At 41.1% G+C, this 17,174-nt stretch overlaps 1 protein-coding gene across 3 annotated transcripts in view; it reads right to left on the minus strand.

Annotated features, from left to right (window-relative positions):
- Positions 1 to 17,174, minus strand: part of tns3 (tensin 3) — a 374,519-nt gene that overhangs the window by 225,109 nt on the left and 132,236 nt on the right. For all 3 annotated transcript variants that reach the window (XM_078418541.1, XM_078418534.1, XM_078418548.1), the window contains exons 2-3: positions 4,887 to 5,001; positions 539 to 576 (exon numbers count right to left, since the gene is read on the minus strand). In XM_078418541.1, coding sequence (XP_078274667.1) covers positions 539 to 576; positions 4,887 to 5,001 — 153 coding nt within the window. The remainder of the gene's footprint in view (positions 1 to 538; positions 577 to 4,886; positions 5,002 to 17,174) is intronic.

Here is a 17,174-nt window from a genome sequence, read left to right on the forward strand (position 1 = left end):
CTCAGACTGTTGATTGTTGTTAATTCGCTTCTGTACAAAACCCCTCATATAGGTTTATGACAGGAAAATGAGTGTGGGGTTGATGGGCGTAGTAGGTTCTGGGCATGGGCATGAGAGAATAGATTATATGAAAATGTGGGGAAAGGTGTAGTTCTTAGGATTGGAATAGGCAATGATTTCAACGGCTCCATTCACCATTGGGAAGCATGTTGCCGCCATCAGTTATGGATTGCTGCCAACATTCTCACCTGGTCAAAGTGTGTATGTGCCACCTTTTAGACAAAATGTTACCTGGAATGGCATGTGAATGTAAATGAAGGAAGATTTCCTAGTATTCAATCTATTTTTTATCCCGCAAAAGTTTCCAAAGTATTTTGCTGGCAGTAACAACCTTATCGTCATGAACGATGCAAATAAAAAATCAAGCATTTAAGCTTGTCTTTCAATTTATATAGCAGCAAATGGAAGCATTGTGTAGAATTTCTCCCGGTTAACTGCCCAGAATTATGAATAAAACAGGCTACTTATTATTACTTACCTTTGACTCACATTTCTTGTGACATGCATACTTGCAAACTGAAAAATAAAAAGAAAAGAAAAGATTAGAACAACTAGTCAAAAAAAAAGATTTGTACACATAAAGACTGTCTGCGTAGAAAGGGACTGCAGATGCTGGTAGATATCTTTGGAAAGACACACAGTGCTGGAGTAACTCAGCAGGTCACGCAGCATCTCTGGAGAAAATGGATGGGTGACATTTCGGGTCTGAACCTTTCTTCAAATTGAAGGGTCCCTGTCTGAAGAAGGGTTCCGACCCGATACGTCACCCATCCTTTTTCTCCAGAGATGCTGCGCGACCCGCTGAGTTACTCCAGCACTTTGTGTCTATCAACAACAGTCCATGTTACTCCCTGTGATTAAAAACTGTGAATACTTACACAACATCTGCAGGAGCTTTTCCAGAATGGTGGCACAAATCAAGTCTCATCAGTTGGTGTGGATAAAATATAATTTATAACAAAATATATATGGATCCATTCAATACTCAATCATTGTTGCAGCTGGCAATTCTTCAAAGCAGGTTAACTCTGTATGTGACCATTCGTACAGTACCAACCAAAATATCTGCCAACCACCCACAACGTAGACGTGCAAGTCAATGAATGTGTCCTGCAGTTCCACAGAAAATATTATCATTCTCCCACTTCCACTGCAGGAAGAGATAAGCACACCATTTTTACTTGTTGAAAAGCACTCCAACGCCTCTACTTCCTTTGAAGGTTTAGGAAGTTCGGCATGCCCCCTACAACTCTCACCAACTTCCAGCACACCAACGCCTCTACTTATTTAGAAGGCTGAGGAAGTTCGGCATGTCCCCAACAACCCTCGCCAAATTCTCCAGATGTGCCATTTTATCAGGATGCATCACACCTCGGTTTAGTAACAGCTCCATCTAAGACCGCAAGAAATTGCAGCGAATTGTGGACACGACCCAGACCATCACACAAACCAAACTCCCCTCCATATACCTCAAGCTGCCTTGGCAAGGCCAGCAGCATAATCAAGGATGAGTCGCACCCTGGTCACTCCCTCTTCTCCCCTCTGGCAAAAGGTATAGGAGTGTAAAAACGCTCACCTCCAGATTCAGGGACAGTTTCTTCCCTGCTGTTATCAGGCAACTGAACCATCCTACCACAACCAGAGAGCAGTCCTGAACTACCATCAACCTCATTGGTGACCCTCGGACTATCTTTGATTGGACTTTACTGGCTTCACCTCACACTAAACGTTATTCCCTAATCATGTATCTATACATGGTAAATGGCTCCATTGTAATCATGTATTGTCTTTCAGCTGACTGGATCGCATGAAACAAAAGCTTTTCACTGTACCTCGGTACATGTGACAATAAACTAAAAAATCTAAAACCAGGAAGGTGGGATCGGTTGAAGAATACAAATGCATTCGCTTGCAGGTTTGATCTCCAATCAGCTTTGAGAAATGGCATTACCGCCAATCTGCTGCTGGGGAAGCACCACAATTCGGCATTCTAATTTCAATCAAACTTTTCTCTGCCGAATAGGATAACTTGGAGTTGAGGATAACTAGCTTCCACGCCAGCCCTGTTCTGATCAATGCACAAACCACTGACTCTCATACCTTTCCAGGGTCTCATTGTAGGTGTTTATTGACAGAGAGTGGTACTGAGTCAAGGGGGCAGGTGGCCCCGTGGCAGAAGCGTCCACGTCGCGGGGCTGGAAACTAGAAGTGTCCTGAGCTAATTCTGCTACCACCATCTATTGTACAAGTGATGGCTCCAACTGATTGTCGTGGGAAGCTTGCGCCCTTTTCAGGATGGACGATGACAGTGAAGCAACATTTGAAACATGGATGATGGACACAAAAGAAGAAGATAGGGACAGGTTAGCTGAGTAATTTTGCCTTAGGAAGTCCTATTCAAAGACAACTCAAGCAAAGCTCCACCATGAATCTGTCTAGTTCTGCCACCACTGAACATAGCAGGTTTCTGGATACTAATGAGAATTAGGATAAAACCACAGTTGGTGCTTCCTTGCTATCAAAGAACTTTTTTAGATTTAGAGATACACTACGGAAACAGGCCCTTCGGCCCACCGAGTCCGCGCCGCCCAGCGATCCCGGCACGTTACCACTATCCTACACACACTAGGGACAATTTTTACATTTTACCCAGTCAATTAACCTACATACCTGTACGTCTTTGGAGTGTGGGAGGAAACCGAAGATCTCGGAGAAAACCCACGCAGGTCACGGGGAGAACGTACAAACTCCGTACAGACGGCGCCCGTAGTCAAGATCGAACCTGAGTCTCAGGCGCTGCATTCGCTGTAAGGCAGCAACTCTACCGCTGCGCCTCCGTGCCGCCCATTTTGTACTTAGTTTAGAAATACAGAGTGTAAACAGGCCCTTCAGCCCACTGGGTCCGCACCAACCACGATCCCTATACACTAGCACTATCCTATACACTAAGGATAATTTACAATCTTTACCAAAGCCAATTAACCTACAAATCTGTACATTTTTGGAGTGTGAGAGGTAAACTTAGACGAAGGGATTAAAAGTACCATTAGCAAATTTGCAGATGATACTAAGCTGGGAGGTAGTGTGAATTGTGAGGAAGATGCAATAAGGCTGCAGGGTGACTTGGACAGGTTGTGTGAGTGGGGTATGGGGAGAAGGCAGGAACGGGGTACTGATTGAGAGTGATCAGCCATGATCGCATTGAATGGCGGTGCTGGCTCGAAGGGCTGAATGGCCTACTCCTGCACCTATTGTCTATTGTCTATTGTCTAAACAGAGCACCTGGAGAAAATCCACGCAGTCACGGGGAGAACGTACAAGCTCCATGCACACAGCACCAATTGTCAGGATCAAACCTGTGTATCTGGCGCTATACTGCAACAACTCTACTGCTGTGCCATCATGCTGCCCTATGCGTCACCATGACACACTCTTACCTAGAATCATGCACAAAACATTATTTCCTTATCATATAATTACACACAATAAATGGCTCGGCTGTAATCACGTTCAGTCTTTCTGCTGACAGGTTAGCACGCAACAAAAGCTTTTCACCGTACCTTTCCCATGTGTCACACTGTCACACGTGACAATAAACTAATCTAAAATAAACAACAAAAATAGGACATTTGGAGCACGGTGTCACTGACAAGCCAACCCGATACACTTGGTAAGCAAGAACATCACAAAATAAATGCAAGGATGACGAGCTTTCCTTGAACCTTGTGTGCTTCAGTCAAGTAAATCCACAATCCCACTATTTTCTGGTCGCTCATTGCGATGCCTCAGAAATAGGCATTTTATTGTTGAAGATGCTGAGACATGCTGGGAAGAAAGTCTACTCCACATAAGGTGGGCTTCATCTGGGGTTCTTATTTTTGGCACTGCGGCCATGCGTTGTTTATTCCTCTGATACTAGTAATAGTTGGTCATATTTTGGGGGAATGGCTTTGGTCCATCAATGAATGGTGGGAGAGGAAATGCCAGACCCCTCCCCTATAAACATTGAAACCTCAAGTCAACATCTGTTGCAAGAGTTGCTATGTTAAATTGTTATAAATCTCACAAGTAGCTCTTAAACAATACACTGCCTCTTAAGCAATACACTGCCATGCATATGTCATGTGAACATCAAGCAAATGTTTATTTTTCTGCTGACCAAATCCACAAAAGCATAGCACGCACCCTGAAGCAAGCACCACTGGCACATTCACTGTGGCGTCTGGCATCATCTTTTGAAAACAGAAATGCCCTGCATGGCAATGAACCAACGATTCATATTACACGTCATCAGAAAGCAGGTATAGTTACAGGATGAAGCTATCAATAGAGATACCTAAACAAACAGTTACGTAAGTGGGTAATCTAAGCCCCAGCAATAGAATGCAAAAGAGAGATGTGAAGAAAGTCATGAAGAATTTCAGATTCCAAAAGAAAGAAAACTCAGCTACAGAAAAAAGGATTTTAAAAAAATGAAAAAGTATAGAGGAATAAGAATCCTATGCAGAACTGTCAAGCCTTTTGCCTCACTTTATTTATCATTTGACCTTTTTGACTTTGTATTTCATTCACTTGGTCTTTAAAGGTTTGTTCCTTTGGTTGTGCTCTACTTAGTCACGTGAATTCCACTCAGTTGAAAATGATTTCCTTCAAAGATCTTACTAACATCAAAAATATTCTGGAAAGTAGGACACATCATCTTACTGCCACTTGCAGGTGGTGTGCTTGTATCACAGTTGACAAAGTTAAAACATGCTAAAATAGAAAAAAACTTTAAATTGTTGAGGAACACTACAGATCAGTAATATTGCAACTTGGACACTTACCCCTGCATGAAAGGCCTTGGTTGCTGGTGATGAGTTGTTTGCAGATGCTGCAGGTTTTTGGTTTCTTGAAAGCCTTGTTCTTGAATGTATGGGAACTGGAAACTAATTCTTCAGGCTGAAACATCAAACATTACACAGCTGTCTCAGCATAATTCAACAAAGCAAGTGTTTTACTTCGTAATATGTGAGAAGGAAAAGTTCCAAAATTATACAGCTCATAAGTAAACACATGCCGACCGAGCTAATGATAGAAATCCCATCTCTGTTCGCTATACTGAAAGTTTCGTGCAACACAAAATGAGGGTGGAACAGCAATGGCAGGAATTTCTGACCATAATCCGGAAAATGCAGGATCATTTCATTCCAAAGAGGAAGAAAGATTCTAAGGGGAGTAAGAGGCAACTGTGACTGACAAGGGAAGTTAGGGATGGAATTAAACTAAAAGAAAAGATGTATAACATAGCAAAGAGCAGCGGAGAGGCCAGAAGATTGTGTAAATTTCAAAGGACTGCAGATGGTTACAAATCGGGCAATACGTGCTGAAAAGATGAAGTACGAGGGGAAGCTGGCCAAGAATATAAAGAAGGACAGTAAAAGCTTCTTTAGGTATGTTAAGAGAAAAAGAGTAAAGCCAAATGTGGGTTCCTTGAAGACAGAAACGGATGAAATTATTATGGGTAACAAGGAAATGGCAGAAAAGTTGAACAGGTACTTCGGATCGGTCTTCACCGAGGAAGACACAAACAATCTCCCAGATGTACTAGAGGATGGAGGATCTAGGGTGACAGAGGAACTGAAAGAAATGTGCATTAGACGAGAAATAGTATTGGATAGACTGATGGGACTGAAGGCTGATAAATCCCCAGGGCCTGATGGTCTGCATCCCAGGGTACTCAAAGAGGTACCTCTTGAAATCGTGGACACATTGGTGATCATTTTCCAATGTTCAATTGATTCAGGATCAGTTCCTGTGGATTGGAGGGTAGCTAATGTTATCCCACTTTTCAAGAAAGGAGCGAGAGAGAAAATGGGGAATTAGAGACCAGTTAGCCTGACATCAGTGGTGGGAAAGATGCTGGAGTCAATTATTAAAGAGGTAATAACGGCGCATTTGGATAGCAGTGAAAGGACTGGTCCAAGTCAGCATGGATTTATGAAGGGGAAATCCTGCTTGACTAATCTTCTGGAATTTTTTGAGGATGTGACAAGTAAAATGGATGAAGGAGAGCCAGTAGATGTAGTGTATATAGACTTTCAGAAAGCCTTTGATAAGATCCCACATGGGAGATTGGTAAGCAAAATTAGAGCACATGGTATTGGGGGTAGGGTATCGACATGGATAAGAGAATTGGTTGGCAGACAAGAAGCAAAGAGTAGGAATAAACGGGTCCTTTTCAGAATGGCAGGCAGTGGCGAATGGAGTGCCGCAAGGCTTGGTGCTGGGGCCACAACTATTTACAATATATATTAATGATTTGGATGATGGAATTAGAAGTAACACTGGCAAGTTTGCAGATGACACAAAGCTGGGTGGCAGTGTGAACTGCGAAGAGGACGTTAGGAGATTGCAGGATGACTTGGATAGGTTGAGTGAGTGAGCAGATGCATGGCAAATGCAGTATAATGTAGATAAATGTGAAGTTATCCACTTTGGCGACAAAAACAAAGAGGCAGATTATTATCTCAATGGTGTCAGATTAGGTAAAGGGGAAGTGCAACGAGACCTTGGTGTCCTTGTACACCAGTCACTGAAATTAAGCGTGCAGGTACAGCAGGCAGTGAAGAAAGCTAATGGCAAGTTGGCCTTCATAACGAGAGGATTTGAGTATAGGAGTAAAGAGGTCCTTCTGCAGTTGTATAGGGCCCTGGTGAGACCACATCTGGAGTATTGTGTGCAGTTTTGATCTCCTAATTTGAGGAAGGACGTCCTTGCTATTGAGGCAGTGCAGCGTAGGTTCACGAGGTTAATCCCTGGGATGGCGGGACTGTCATATGATGAAAGATTGGAAAGACTGGGGTGGTATTCACTGGAGTTTAGAAGGATGAGAGGGGATCTTATAGAGACGTATAAAATTATAAAAGGACTGGACAAGCTAGATGCAGGAAAAATGTTCCCAATGTTGGGGGAGTCCAGAACCAGGAGCCACAGTCTAAGAATAAAGGGGAGGCCATTTAAAACTGAGGTGAGAAGAAATTTTTTCACCCAGAGAGTTGTGAATTTGTGGAATTCTCTGCCACAGAAGGCAGTGGAAGCCAATTCACTGGATGAATTCAAAAGAGAATTAGATAGAGCTCTAGGGGCTAGAGGAATCAAGGGATATGGGGAGAAGGCAGGCACAGGTTACTGATTGTGGATGATCAGCCATGAATGCCGACTCGCTGGCTCGAAGGGCCAAATGGCCTCCTCCTGCACCTATTTTCTATGTTTCTATGTTTTTATATAACACTAATAACTATCCAAAAACTCTATACAATTTGTACTTTCAGTCAGATGACAGCAACATGGAATTAACATTCTATTTTACTGTCTTAAAGCAGCGGAACTTAAAATGGAAGCTGGTACACCGTATCAATTTATATTTAAGAGAAATATAGATTTCTCAGTACAGTAAATTTTCCTAAATATGTCACTGAAGCTCAAGGAATGTAGGTGTCAAGCGAATTAAGGATATCTTAAGAGGCAGATAAAACGCTGGGGAAAGTGCATAACTGGTCAAGGTGGCACAGCTGAATGGTTTGGGAAGAGAATTCTGGATGATTGAGATGGCAAAGGTTGGGATATCTGGAAGATTAAAAGATAATATGGGAAAATGGTTTAGAGGGACAGAACTCTGAAGAATGGGGTATTTATACACAGTATTTATAATTTGTAAATACAGTATTTATACACAAGAGTGAAAATGTTAAATTTGAGCCATTCTCGGGGAAATAAATGTGATGTGCTTTGTGATTTCATTTCGAGGTTGGACAGGCTGTTGGGGTTTTCTGCTAATGGCCCTTCATCAGAACCCCAATTCTGTTTCTCTTTCCGCAGGTGTTGCCTGATTTGCTGAGTATCTTGAACATATGCTGCTTCGGTTCAGACTTCTGGCATCTGCAGTATTTTGCTTTTGAATTCTGATTAGTTTTAACCCTGGGGCAATGACAGGGAGAGTGAGTTGATTAGTGAAGAATTTGAGACAAGTGACAGGAAACTATATACAGCAAGTAATTGAGCCAATGTCTCAGATAATTTTGCTCCTAATGATGAGAGCTTAAAGAAAAATACTACAGTTACTCTGAAAGTAATGGTGTGTGACATGAAATCAAACAATTGCTCCCGACATAATTAGTAAAGCAGGATTCCAGTGTATAAAGCACTGAAACAGGCCATTTGGCCCAAAATGTCCCTGCCAGCAGTTATAGACTCACCTTTACTCATCTAAATGTATTCATTTCTTCTTGTTTAGTTTAGTTTAACTCTTTTTTTAGTTTAATTTAAAGATACAGCACAGAAACAGGCCCTTCGGCCCACCAAGTCCACACTGACCAGCTATTCCCGCACGTTAATACCATCACTATGGACAATTTACACTTTTCCCAAGCCAATTTACCTACAAACCTGTATATCTTTGAAGTGTGGGAGGAAACCGAAGATCTTGTAGAAAACACACGCGGTCAGGGGGAGAACGTACAAACTCCTACAGACAGCACCCATAAGCGAGATCGAACCCGGATCTCCGGCCCTTCAAACGCTGTAAGGCAGCAACTCTATCGCTGCGCCCTTGTTTATCAAGTCTCCCTTTAAATTAATCTATATTCATCACCTCAACCACACCCTCTTGAATTTAGGAGTTCTAAATTCTCACCACTCTGTGTAGAAATGTTTCGGCTAAATTCTCTATTGAATTTTGTGGTTATAATATTGAAGGTCTCGTATTTGGTCACACAGCCTTTTTTCCTAAAGAGAATAGAGACCCACGATGTTCACCTTTTCCTGATGTGCACGTCTTCTCATTTCTGAAACCATCCTTACAAATCTCTCTGCAGTCTCTCAATATCATTGTTATAATCAGGTTCATAAGTGATAGGAGCCATTCGGCCCATCAAGTCTACTACACCATTTAATTATGGCGGATCTCTCTCTCTCTCTCTTAACCCCATTCTCCTGTCTTCTCCCCATAACACCTGACACCCGTACTAATCAAGAATCTGTCCATCTCTGCCTTAAAAATATCCCTCGATTTGGCCCCCACAGCCTTTCGTGGCAATGAATTCCACAGATTCACCACCATCGGGATTAAATAAATTCCTCCTCATCACCTTCCTAAAGGAACGTCTTTTAATTATGAGGCTATAATGTCTGGTCCTAAACTCTCTTACTAGTAGAAACATTCTCTCCATATCTACTCTATCCAGGCCTTTCATTATTTGGTAAGTTTCAATGAGGTCCCCCCTCATCCTTCTAAACTCCAGCGAGTAGAGGCCCAGAGCCGCCAAACACTCATCATATGTTGAGGAGAACATGGCAAACAGAACTCGAAGCAATACTTTAAATATTGAATGACCAACATTCATTACTGGTTTAGCATAACCCCCTTGCATATTAATTCCAGAGAGGATAAAAAAACTTCTATTTGGTTTGCTTTCATTATGGCCTTGTTAACCTGTGATGGAAATTGTAGAGTATTTGTACTGCAAGATCTACAGTATTACACTCAAACCTTCTGAGCAAAAGGTGACCACCCTTCCTACTAAAAGATGCTATTTCACATTTGTCTATATTAATCTTCATTTGCCAATGAATGTCTGTGACTAGTTAGCTCCAATCATCCTCTGTGTTGAATTTTCCCCGCAATATGTTCTAAATGCAAAAATGTAGTCACTGTTTTTAATTCCAAAGTCTAAATCATTCATGCAGAAACAAGGAACTGCAGACGCTGGTTTACAAAAAAGGACGCAAAGTGCTGGAGTAACTCAGTAGGTCAGGCAGCATCTCCGGAGAATATAGATAGATGACATTTTACGTGGGACCCTTCTTCAGATGAAATTCATTTATGATCATATCATTAATGCAATTTGAACAGCAGTGGTCCCAGAGCTGATCCCTAAGAGACACAATTACCTACTTTCTTCCATTGTGACTGGCTATCCTTTCTTTGCTCCCTCTCTGCTTTCTGACCCGAGCCCAACTGGTTGCCAGTTAGCGACATTTCCCCCTGAACTCTATAATCTTGCCACCATTTGGTACTTAATCAAAAGCCTTCTGAAATATTAGATTAATGTCAACCACTGTCAATCTCTACTTTATAACCATTGTCGGATTTGTGAATTGAAGAGTCAAGAATGGAACCAAACAAGATTTGTACAACCAATTCCAATTCAAAGTCATGAAACAGTAGAGGACATAGAAACAAAGAACTGCAGATGCAGGTTAATACACAAAAGGGGCACAAAGTACTGCAGTAACTCAGCAGGTCAGGCAGCATCTCTGGCGAACATGGATAGGTGACGTTTCAGGTCGGGACAAGAAACGTCACCAATCCACGTTCTCCAGAGATGCTGCCTGACCTGCTGAGTGACTCCAGCACTTTATATCCAGCACTTTAGAGGGTGACTATGCTCAGCCCCTTTCACAGAAAAGACAATGACAGACGATGTACTACAATCACAGTTAAAGGGAATGTTAGTCAAGGCTTTTATCGCAAGCTGTTGCAACATTGAATATCAAATTAAGTGTCAATTTGACAGATAGGAACCATGGATGAACAAAACTTAAAATTAAGAGACCAGCTAATCAGGATCAATGATCAGATTTTGGAAGAGGTTGGAAGAGGTCAATGAGAGAACGTTCAAGGGGAGGGAGCTGTATTGGAATTTAAATTGGTGTTCGAAAGAGCAATAAATAAGCTTAATTATTGTGGAGTTGAAGGTTGGAAAACACGAGTGGATAGGTTGAAGAGTAAACAATAATGATATTTTCTGAATTAGAAAGAGATGAAAATGGATGAGGCAGATCACTAATGCTTTAAATGACATTCTAGAGGAAGATTTGTTTGTTGTTGTTCATGGAAGTGAAAGAAAGATGGGACGGTGGGGGGGGGGGGGGGGGGGGGGAGGGGGGAGGGAGAGAAGAACTTAAGGAACCACTTACTTGCGCAGAAAATAGGAGTTATTTTGCTCGCCTGGGAGACTTGAGAGGAAAACAAAAGCTGTCTCTAAAATTCAGAACGGTAGATTAAAAATAGTTCATTGATTAAGAATCAAGGCAGAGTGTCGAGAGATGATTCACGAGACAAGGCCTCTGTTCAAAGTGCATATGGGATTACACGTCGTCAGAAATCCATGCAGTAATCTCTTGGTTTTGTCTCTTTGATCACAGGTGGCAGCAGGTTTCCCTGCAGTCAGGCTTAAATTGTCCACTAATTGTTGGATTTGTTGGATGCTGGAAGCTTCAGTTTCAGTGGAGGTGCCGAACTCCACAGCTGAACTAGAATCCTAACCATCTGCACACACATCTTCAAGGCCCGAAGAAACAAACGACTACCGTACAAAACGACACTACAGTTACACAACCGGATAAGATGCTGCAATTGTGTTGTAAAGCTTTTTCTTTGTTAAAATTGTATGCTGATTCTTTAGTGGCTGTACTGCAGATGGCTTTTTATCTTGTGTCTATTATTTTGGGGTTCAAGCAAAAACTCATTACTTCCAGATCTGCTGAGACAACCTGACCTTTTCAGCTTCCGCAAGTGATCGAACGAGACAAGGCTCGAATACATCCTGGCATTTGCTGCAATTGTAAATCCCACTTTAAAACTGGAGTAAGAGAATAAGAAATTCAAAAGGCATTACAATCACAGAAATGAACGCCTACCCACAAAGTTGATATTACGTGTTAGTTTACGGCCAAAACAGTAAAATAAAGTCAAAAGGAAACCCCCTCCATTGCCAGAATGTGGCCACACACAAATTGGAGGAACACTAAAAATATGAACATTGAATTCTCCAATTTTAAGTCAAGTCAAGTCAAATTTTATTTGTATAGCACATTTAAAAACAACCCACGTTGACCAAAGTGCATGACATCTGATTAGGTACTAAGGAAAAAAAAATGAAACATACAGTAGCACGCAAACATAACAGCACATACAAAACAGTTCACAGCGCCTCCTCAATGAGCCTCAAACGCTAGGGAGTAGAAATAGGTTTTGAGCCTGGACTTAAAGGAGTCGATGGAGGGGGCTGTAACTGACCAACAATTCCCCCCCCCCCACCCAACTTTTTCATCCTCCCTTCCCTGTTCCCCAACAGGATGCTCACCCAATTCTCCACTATCATGCCCACCCCATTTTCCTCTTCCGTCCCCTTCCACTTATATCCCTTCCTCGGGCTTCACATTTCACACCTGTTCTCTCTTTATCTCACAGCCGTTTGTCTTCTTCCCATTGCCAATTAAAACCCTCCTCATCTGTATACACTTATCAATTGCCTGGCTTTGTACTGCATTCAGCTCTCTTCCAGCTTTCACCTCCATACAACAATCATTCTGAAGAAGGGCCCAAAACGCACCTATCCGTGTTCTCTAGATATACTACCTGACCCACTGTGTTCATCCAGCTCATTATATCTCCTTTTTATATCTTCTTTTTAAAATAAACAAGTGTTTGTTTGGGATTTGAGCCTCGATAGCTGACTTTTGCCCATACTCTGTCTTGGCAGCACAAAGTCACCAGAGGGCACTTTGAATGTTGAAGTATAAAGTAAAACAGCTCTTAGCTTTATTAACAGCAGTTCTCGAGTTCACGGCTGGTTACCCAAGTTTAATAACTGCTGAAGTTATCTGCTGAAGATTGTTCTATCGTGAGACAGATTGCCTCTTTTCACCTTTACATTAGAGATATAGCACGGAAACTGGCCCTTCGGCCAACTGAGTCCACACCGACCAGCAAACACCCCGTACACCCCGAGAATGTACAAACTCCGTACAGACAGCACCAGTAGTTAGGATTGAAACCGGGTATTTGGCGCTGAGTGTCCTGATAGTCCATACATTTCTATCCTTCACTCCAAATACTTAGCAGAGGCTCAACAAAAGAAAACTAAAAACACTATCATGAGGCAGCCATCTGCAGTGCAGGATACATGAGATTATTGAAACTACAGTGTCTATTAAAAGAGGCTGGCCATCTGGAATTGGTTATTTTGCCTGCCTGACAGCGAAAGGTTTTCCCATGCTGATATGGAACGAGCGCTTGGTGTTTAAGAATCAGATGCAGCAATTTAAGACTTTAATATGTTAATGCATATTTCCACAACTCTCCGTGAATGTAAAAACAACCTGGGTACAAAAAGAGAAATTAATGGAATAACTTTTGGTGGTGGGGGGGGGGGGGGGATCACACTATGAAGTAAACACAGCAGAATTGCCAACAATTTTAGCTGTAATTAATTTGGCCCATTTAAGCTTGAACAATTGTTTTGACCAGATGGCTACAATGCATAATGAAATATGTTACTGATCCGAACAATCCTGGGTTTAACTCTCGATCCATGTGGAATTTGTTGATCTCCGCGAAGGTCCTTCCTAACGTCTATAATTTGTCTCAGCGTCTCCAAGTGAGATTGGAGAAATTAATAGCCTGCATTCCCTTCTTGATTATTACTCAGTGACCCCTTGCTGAGATTATACAGGCAGTTATCAGAGTAGTGCAAAATCATGCATATCTGTGGCAATCAATTAGCCTGGGAACACTCATGGTCCTCACAAATTAAATCGGGCAACATCTTTGAACCAAATGTGACAAGGAGCAAACACCAAGATCATCATATATATTCACGCTGCACTAGTTTGCTCTTTCTTCAGTGGTGCACCACCAAGGGAGAATGAACTATTTGGCATTAGTTGAAAGAGTCCCCGCAAACCAAATTAGAGTAAAATTAACAAAAGCGAGAATCTAACATGCTTGTGTTAAAGTTCGTATGAGAAAAATATTTGAATACAAACTATGAGAAAGACACAAAATGCTGGAATAACTCAGTGGGTCAGGCAGTACCTCTGGAGAAATTGAATAGGTGACGTTTCAGTTCGAGACTCTTCTTCAGACTGACGAAGAGTCCCGAAATGTCACCTATTCCTTTTCACCAGAGAGGTGCCTGATCCGCTGAGTTATTTCAGCATTTTGTGTCTATCTTGTGAGTAAACTGGCATCTGCAGTTCCTTCCTGCACATAGATTGTGAGAAAAATGGATAAAGTGAAAATGGAAACCATACGTTTAGAGTCTAAATCCTGCTACCATAAATATTTGGGTGTAATGTTGAGATAACTGAGCACAGCACTCTCCATTGAAGGTAAAGCCCCTTTAGAATTGGCCAGGATTCAAATTAGCTTAACAAAATGTCTCTTTATAACGCACGAATCAATGAATCTTTGGTTACAACATTAGGAAGAAAACAGAGTCAAACTTTTTTCTTTAAAGTTCCACCAGCATGAGACTTATGGATTGGCGGTGATTATCCTTTACAGTATTCCCCATAACTCTGTTGTAAAATTAAGTGACAAAGCCAAGTCTGTTCTGTGTTATTCACATTCCAGCTCTCTGAAGGGTAATTTAACACGGCTGCTTTTATAGAAAGCGAACTCTGTTCATTGTCAGATCACCTCATTTCACATTTTTCCAAATATTCTCAGGCAGAATGGCAGGAATTTTATAACCATTAGGAGTTTCCAAAATCCAAAGGATTTTGTTACACGAAACAGAGTACATTTCAATGATATTGTGGATTCCACAACAGGATTCAAGGCCAAAATCACTTGCACTTTCAGGGAGATTTAACATGGATATTACGCAGCCGCACTTGCTTATAATGAAAACACTGAACACTGTTAGTTTGGAACAATCACCTCAAGCAAAAACGTTCTGTTACTTCAAAAGAATTGCAGAATAGCATAAGAGATAGGAGTAGAAATAGGCCATTTAGCCCATCAAGTCTACTCCGCCATTCAATCATGGCTGATCTATCTCTCCCTCCTAACCCCATTCTCCTGCCTTCTCCCCATAACCTCTGACACCCGTACTAATCAAGAATATATACAGTGTTTCACATGTTTCTCTGTGAACAGTTAAATATATGTTCTAGCATCATCAGGAATTCATGCATTTACATTCCTTTCCCTTGGATTTCACCACTTAGAATTAATGCACTGACTTTCTTGGATGAGAGACAATTAAAAGATTCCTGCCAATCGACAAGAGTTATGAGGCAGTATAATTTCTTCACTGCAGCACAAAAATAACTCGAATCTTTGAAAAATAAAGTAGCTTCAGGTGGTTCATTGGTTCCAGCTGCGACGTTAAAAACTAACATGAATCTCAGAGAAGCTGAAATACTGCCACTGTTTAAGGTGATATCACAGCCAATTCCCCTCTCAGATATTGGGAAACATTAAAGTAAATGGGTAGAAGCTACCCATTGTAAAGAAATTCATGTAAGTATGTATTACATTTGGTCCTCATTGCGTTTTAAAAATAGGAAAGTGTGTAATTTAGCAACCTTTGTGGGATAGGACCACGACATCTTTATTCTACTGCTTCATGAGTCAATAAAGGCTTGAAGTTCATTCTTCCATAAACGAGAAAATTCTCTGCAATTGCAAGGTATTTTTAGATGCAGATCATATCTACAAATGATGCAGATCATATCTGAAATTTGTATGTAAAATATGAGATACATTCCAGTAATGTAGCATCCACATCTGGTTTTACATTTCACTGAATATATTTGAACAGTCAGTGTCTCAGCAACATAATTTGCTTTTTAAAACCCGTTTGAAAGCTTTAAACCCGTTTGAAAGCTGCCCAACTGTTTGAGCGCTTGCATATTCTTTTCACACAATCTATTTAATATCGTGCTGAAATATTGCAAAGAGGTGCACATTGCAAGCATTCATAAATCATCTGTGCTGTTCAGAACAAATTACTTCAGCGAATGGTGCTGGAAAGTTTTTTTTTTACCATTTCAGCTTAAAATGTTGCTGTTTGGACACAAGAATGTTGCTTTCAACAGCTTTTTTTGGTTGACTTACCAACAAAGGCTGCGATCCCACAGAGCCCATTTTCCACATGCCACACAATCCAATGTTGATAAAATGCAGTATGTAATTTAAAAGTAAATCAGAATCTTCTATTCTGTTTGAGCTTCAAAAATTTGTTATTTAATTTCTTCTTGCTATATAATCACTGCCATAGCCGACACAGTAATCTAAGAACAGTAGTATAAACAGCGCTTTATAATACAGACTTTCCTTTTAGTTTTTGTTAAGGAGATGCCCTACTATGACCTTCTCATATATGAACTGCAAAGAAGGTTCAATCAAGGGAAGGCTGAAAGGGTCCTTTATGATGGGGGAAGGTATTAGGAAACCTCCTCCTGTCAAAGTAAAATTTACAGTAATTAAGCTTGCAGAAAATTCTTTAAGTATAGATGTGACTTGGCCAGCTGGCTTTCAGTTTTCAGATTTTAAAAAAGCTCTTCAAACACATTGCAAAAAATATTTATACTTTAAATGATAGTATCAGATTGACATGATAAATAATCGGTTTGTGTCATTTTCACTTCGTAGAACAAGATGAGAAGATTCAGAATACTGATGGTTTTATGCTTTTGCTCAAATTAAAAGACCTCAGCAAACGTCACTGATGTTGAAGTAAATGCCCACAGCAAGGAAAAAGTTTTCAGTGAAAATTGCTTGGTGAAAACTTTTTATAAACATCAATCAACTAAGCATCAGCGACTGTAATTTTTTTCCAAATGCAACATTCAGAATAAAGTCATTTAAACAAAAAAACTAAGATGCAATGGCAGAACAGTACTGTGGTGGACTGGGACACTTCAGACTGATGACATTCGACCTCCATGGCAACGTCAGGAGGAACCCCCCAACAATTATCCAGGTATATTATGAGTAAAGGCTGGCGAAGAAAAGAATTGATCCTTTTAAAGATCGTATGACCATCTTTGTGTGGAGCCACAGGAGATGGGAGAGATTATGAACATCTCTCATCAGTTTTTACTTTGGAGAAGCACATGGATGCTAAGGAACTGAGGTACATGACCTGTGATGTCTTGGACTATATACAAATTACCAAAGAGGAGATGTTAGAACGTGGATCACTACAGCCCAGGAACAGGTCCTTCGGTCCACAATTTCCGTGCCGAACATGGTGCCAAGTTAAAGTAACCTCCTTTGCCCACATATGATCCATATCCCTCCATCCCTTGTACATCTATGTGCCTATCCTAAAGCT

Source organism: Rhinoraja longicauda, chromosome 2 (genome assembly GCF_053455715.1).
Source record: "Rhinoraja longicauda isolate Sanriku21f chromosome 2, sRhiLon1.1, whole genome shotgun sequence".
Classification (NCBI taxonomy): domain Eukaryota; kingdom Metazoa; phylum Chordata; class Chondrichthyes; order Rajiformes; family Arhynchobatidae; genus Rhinoraja; species Rhinoraja longicauda.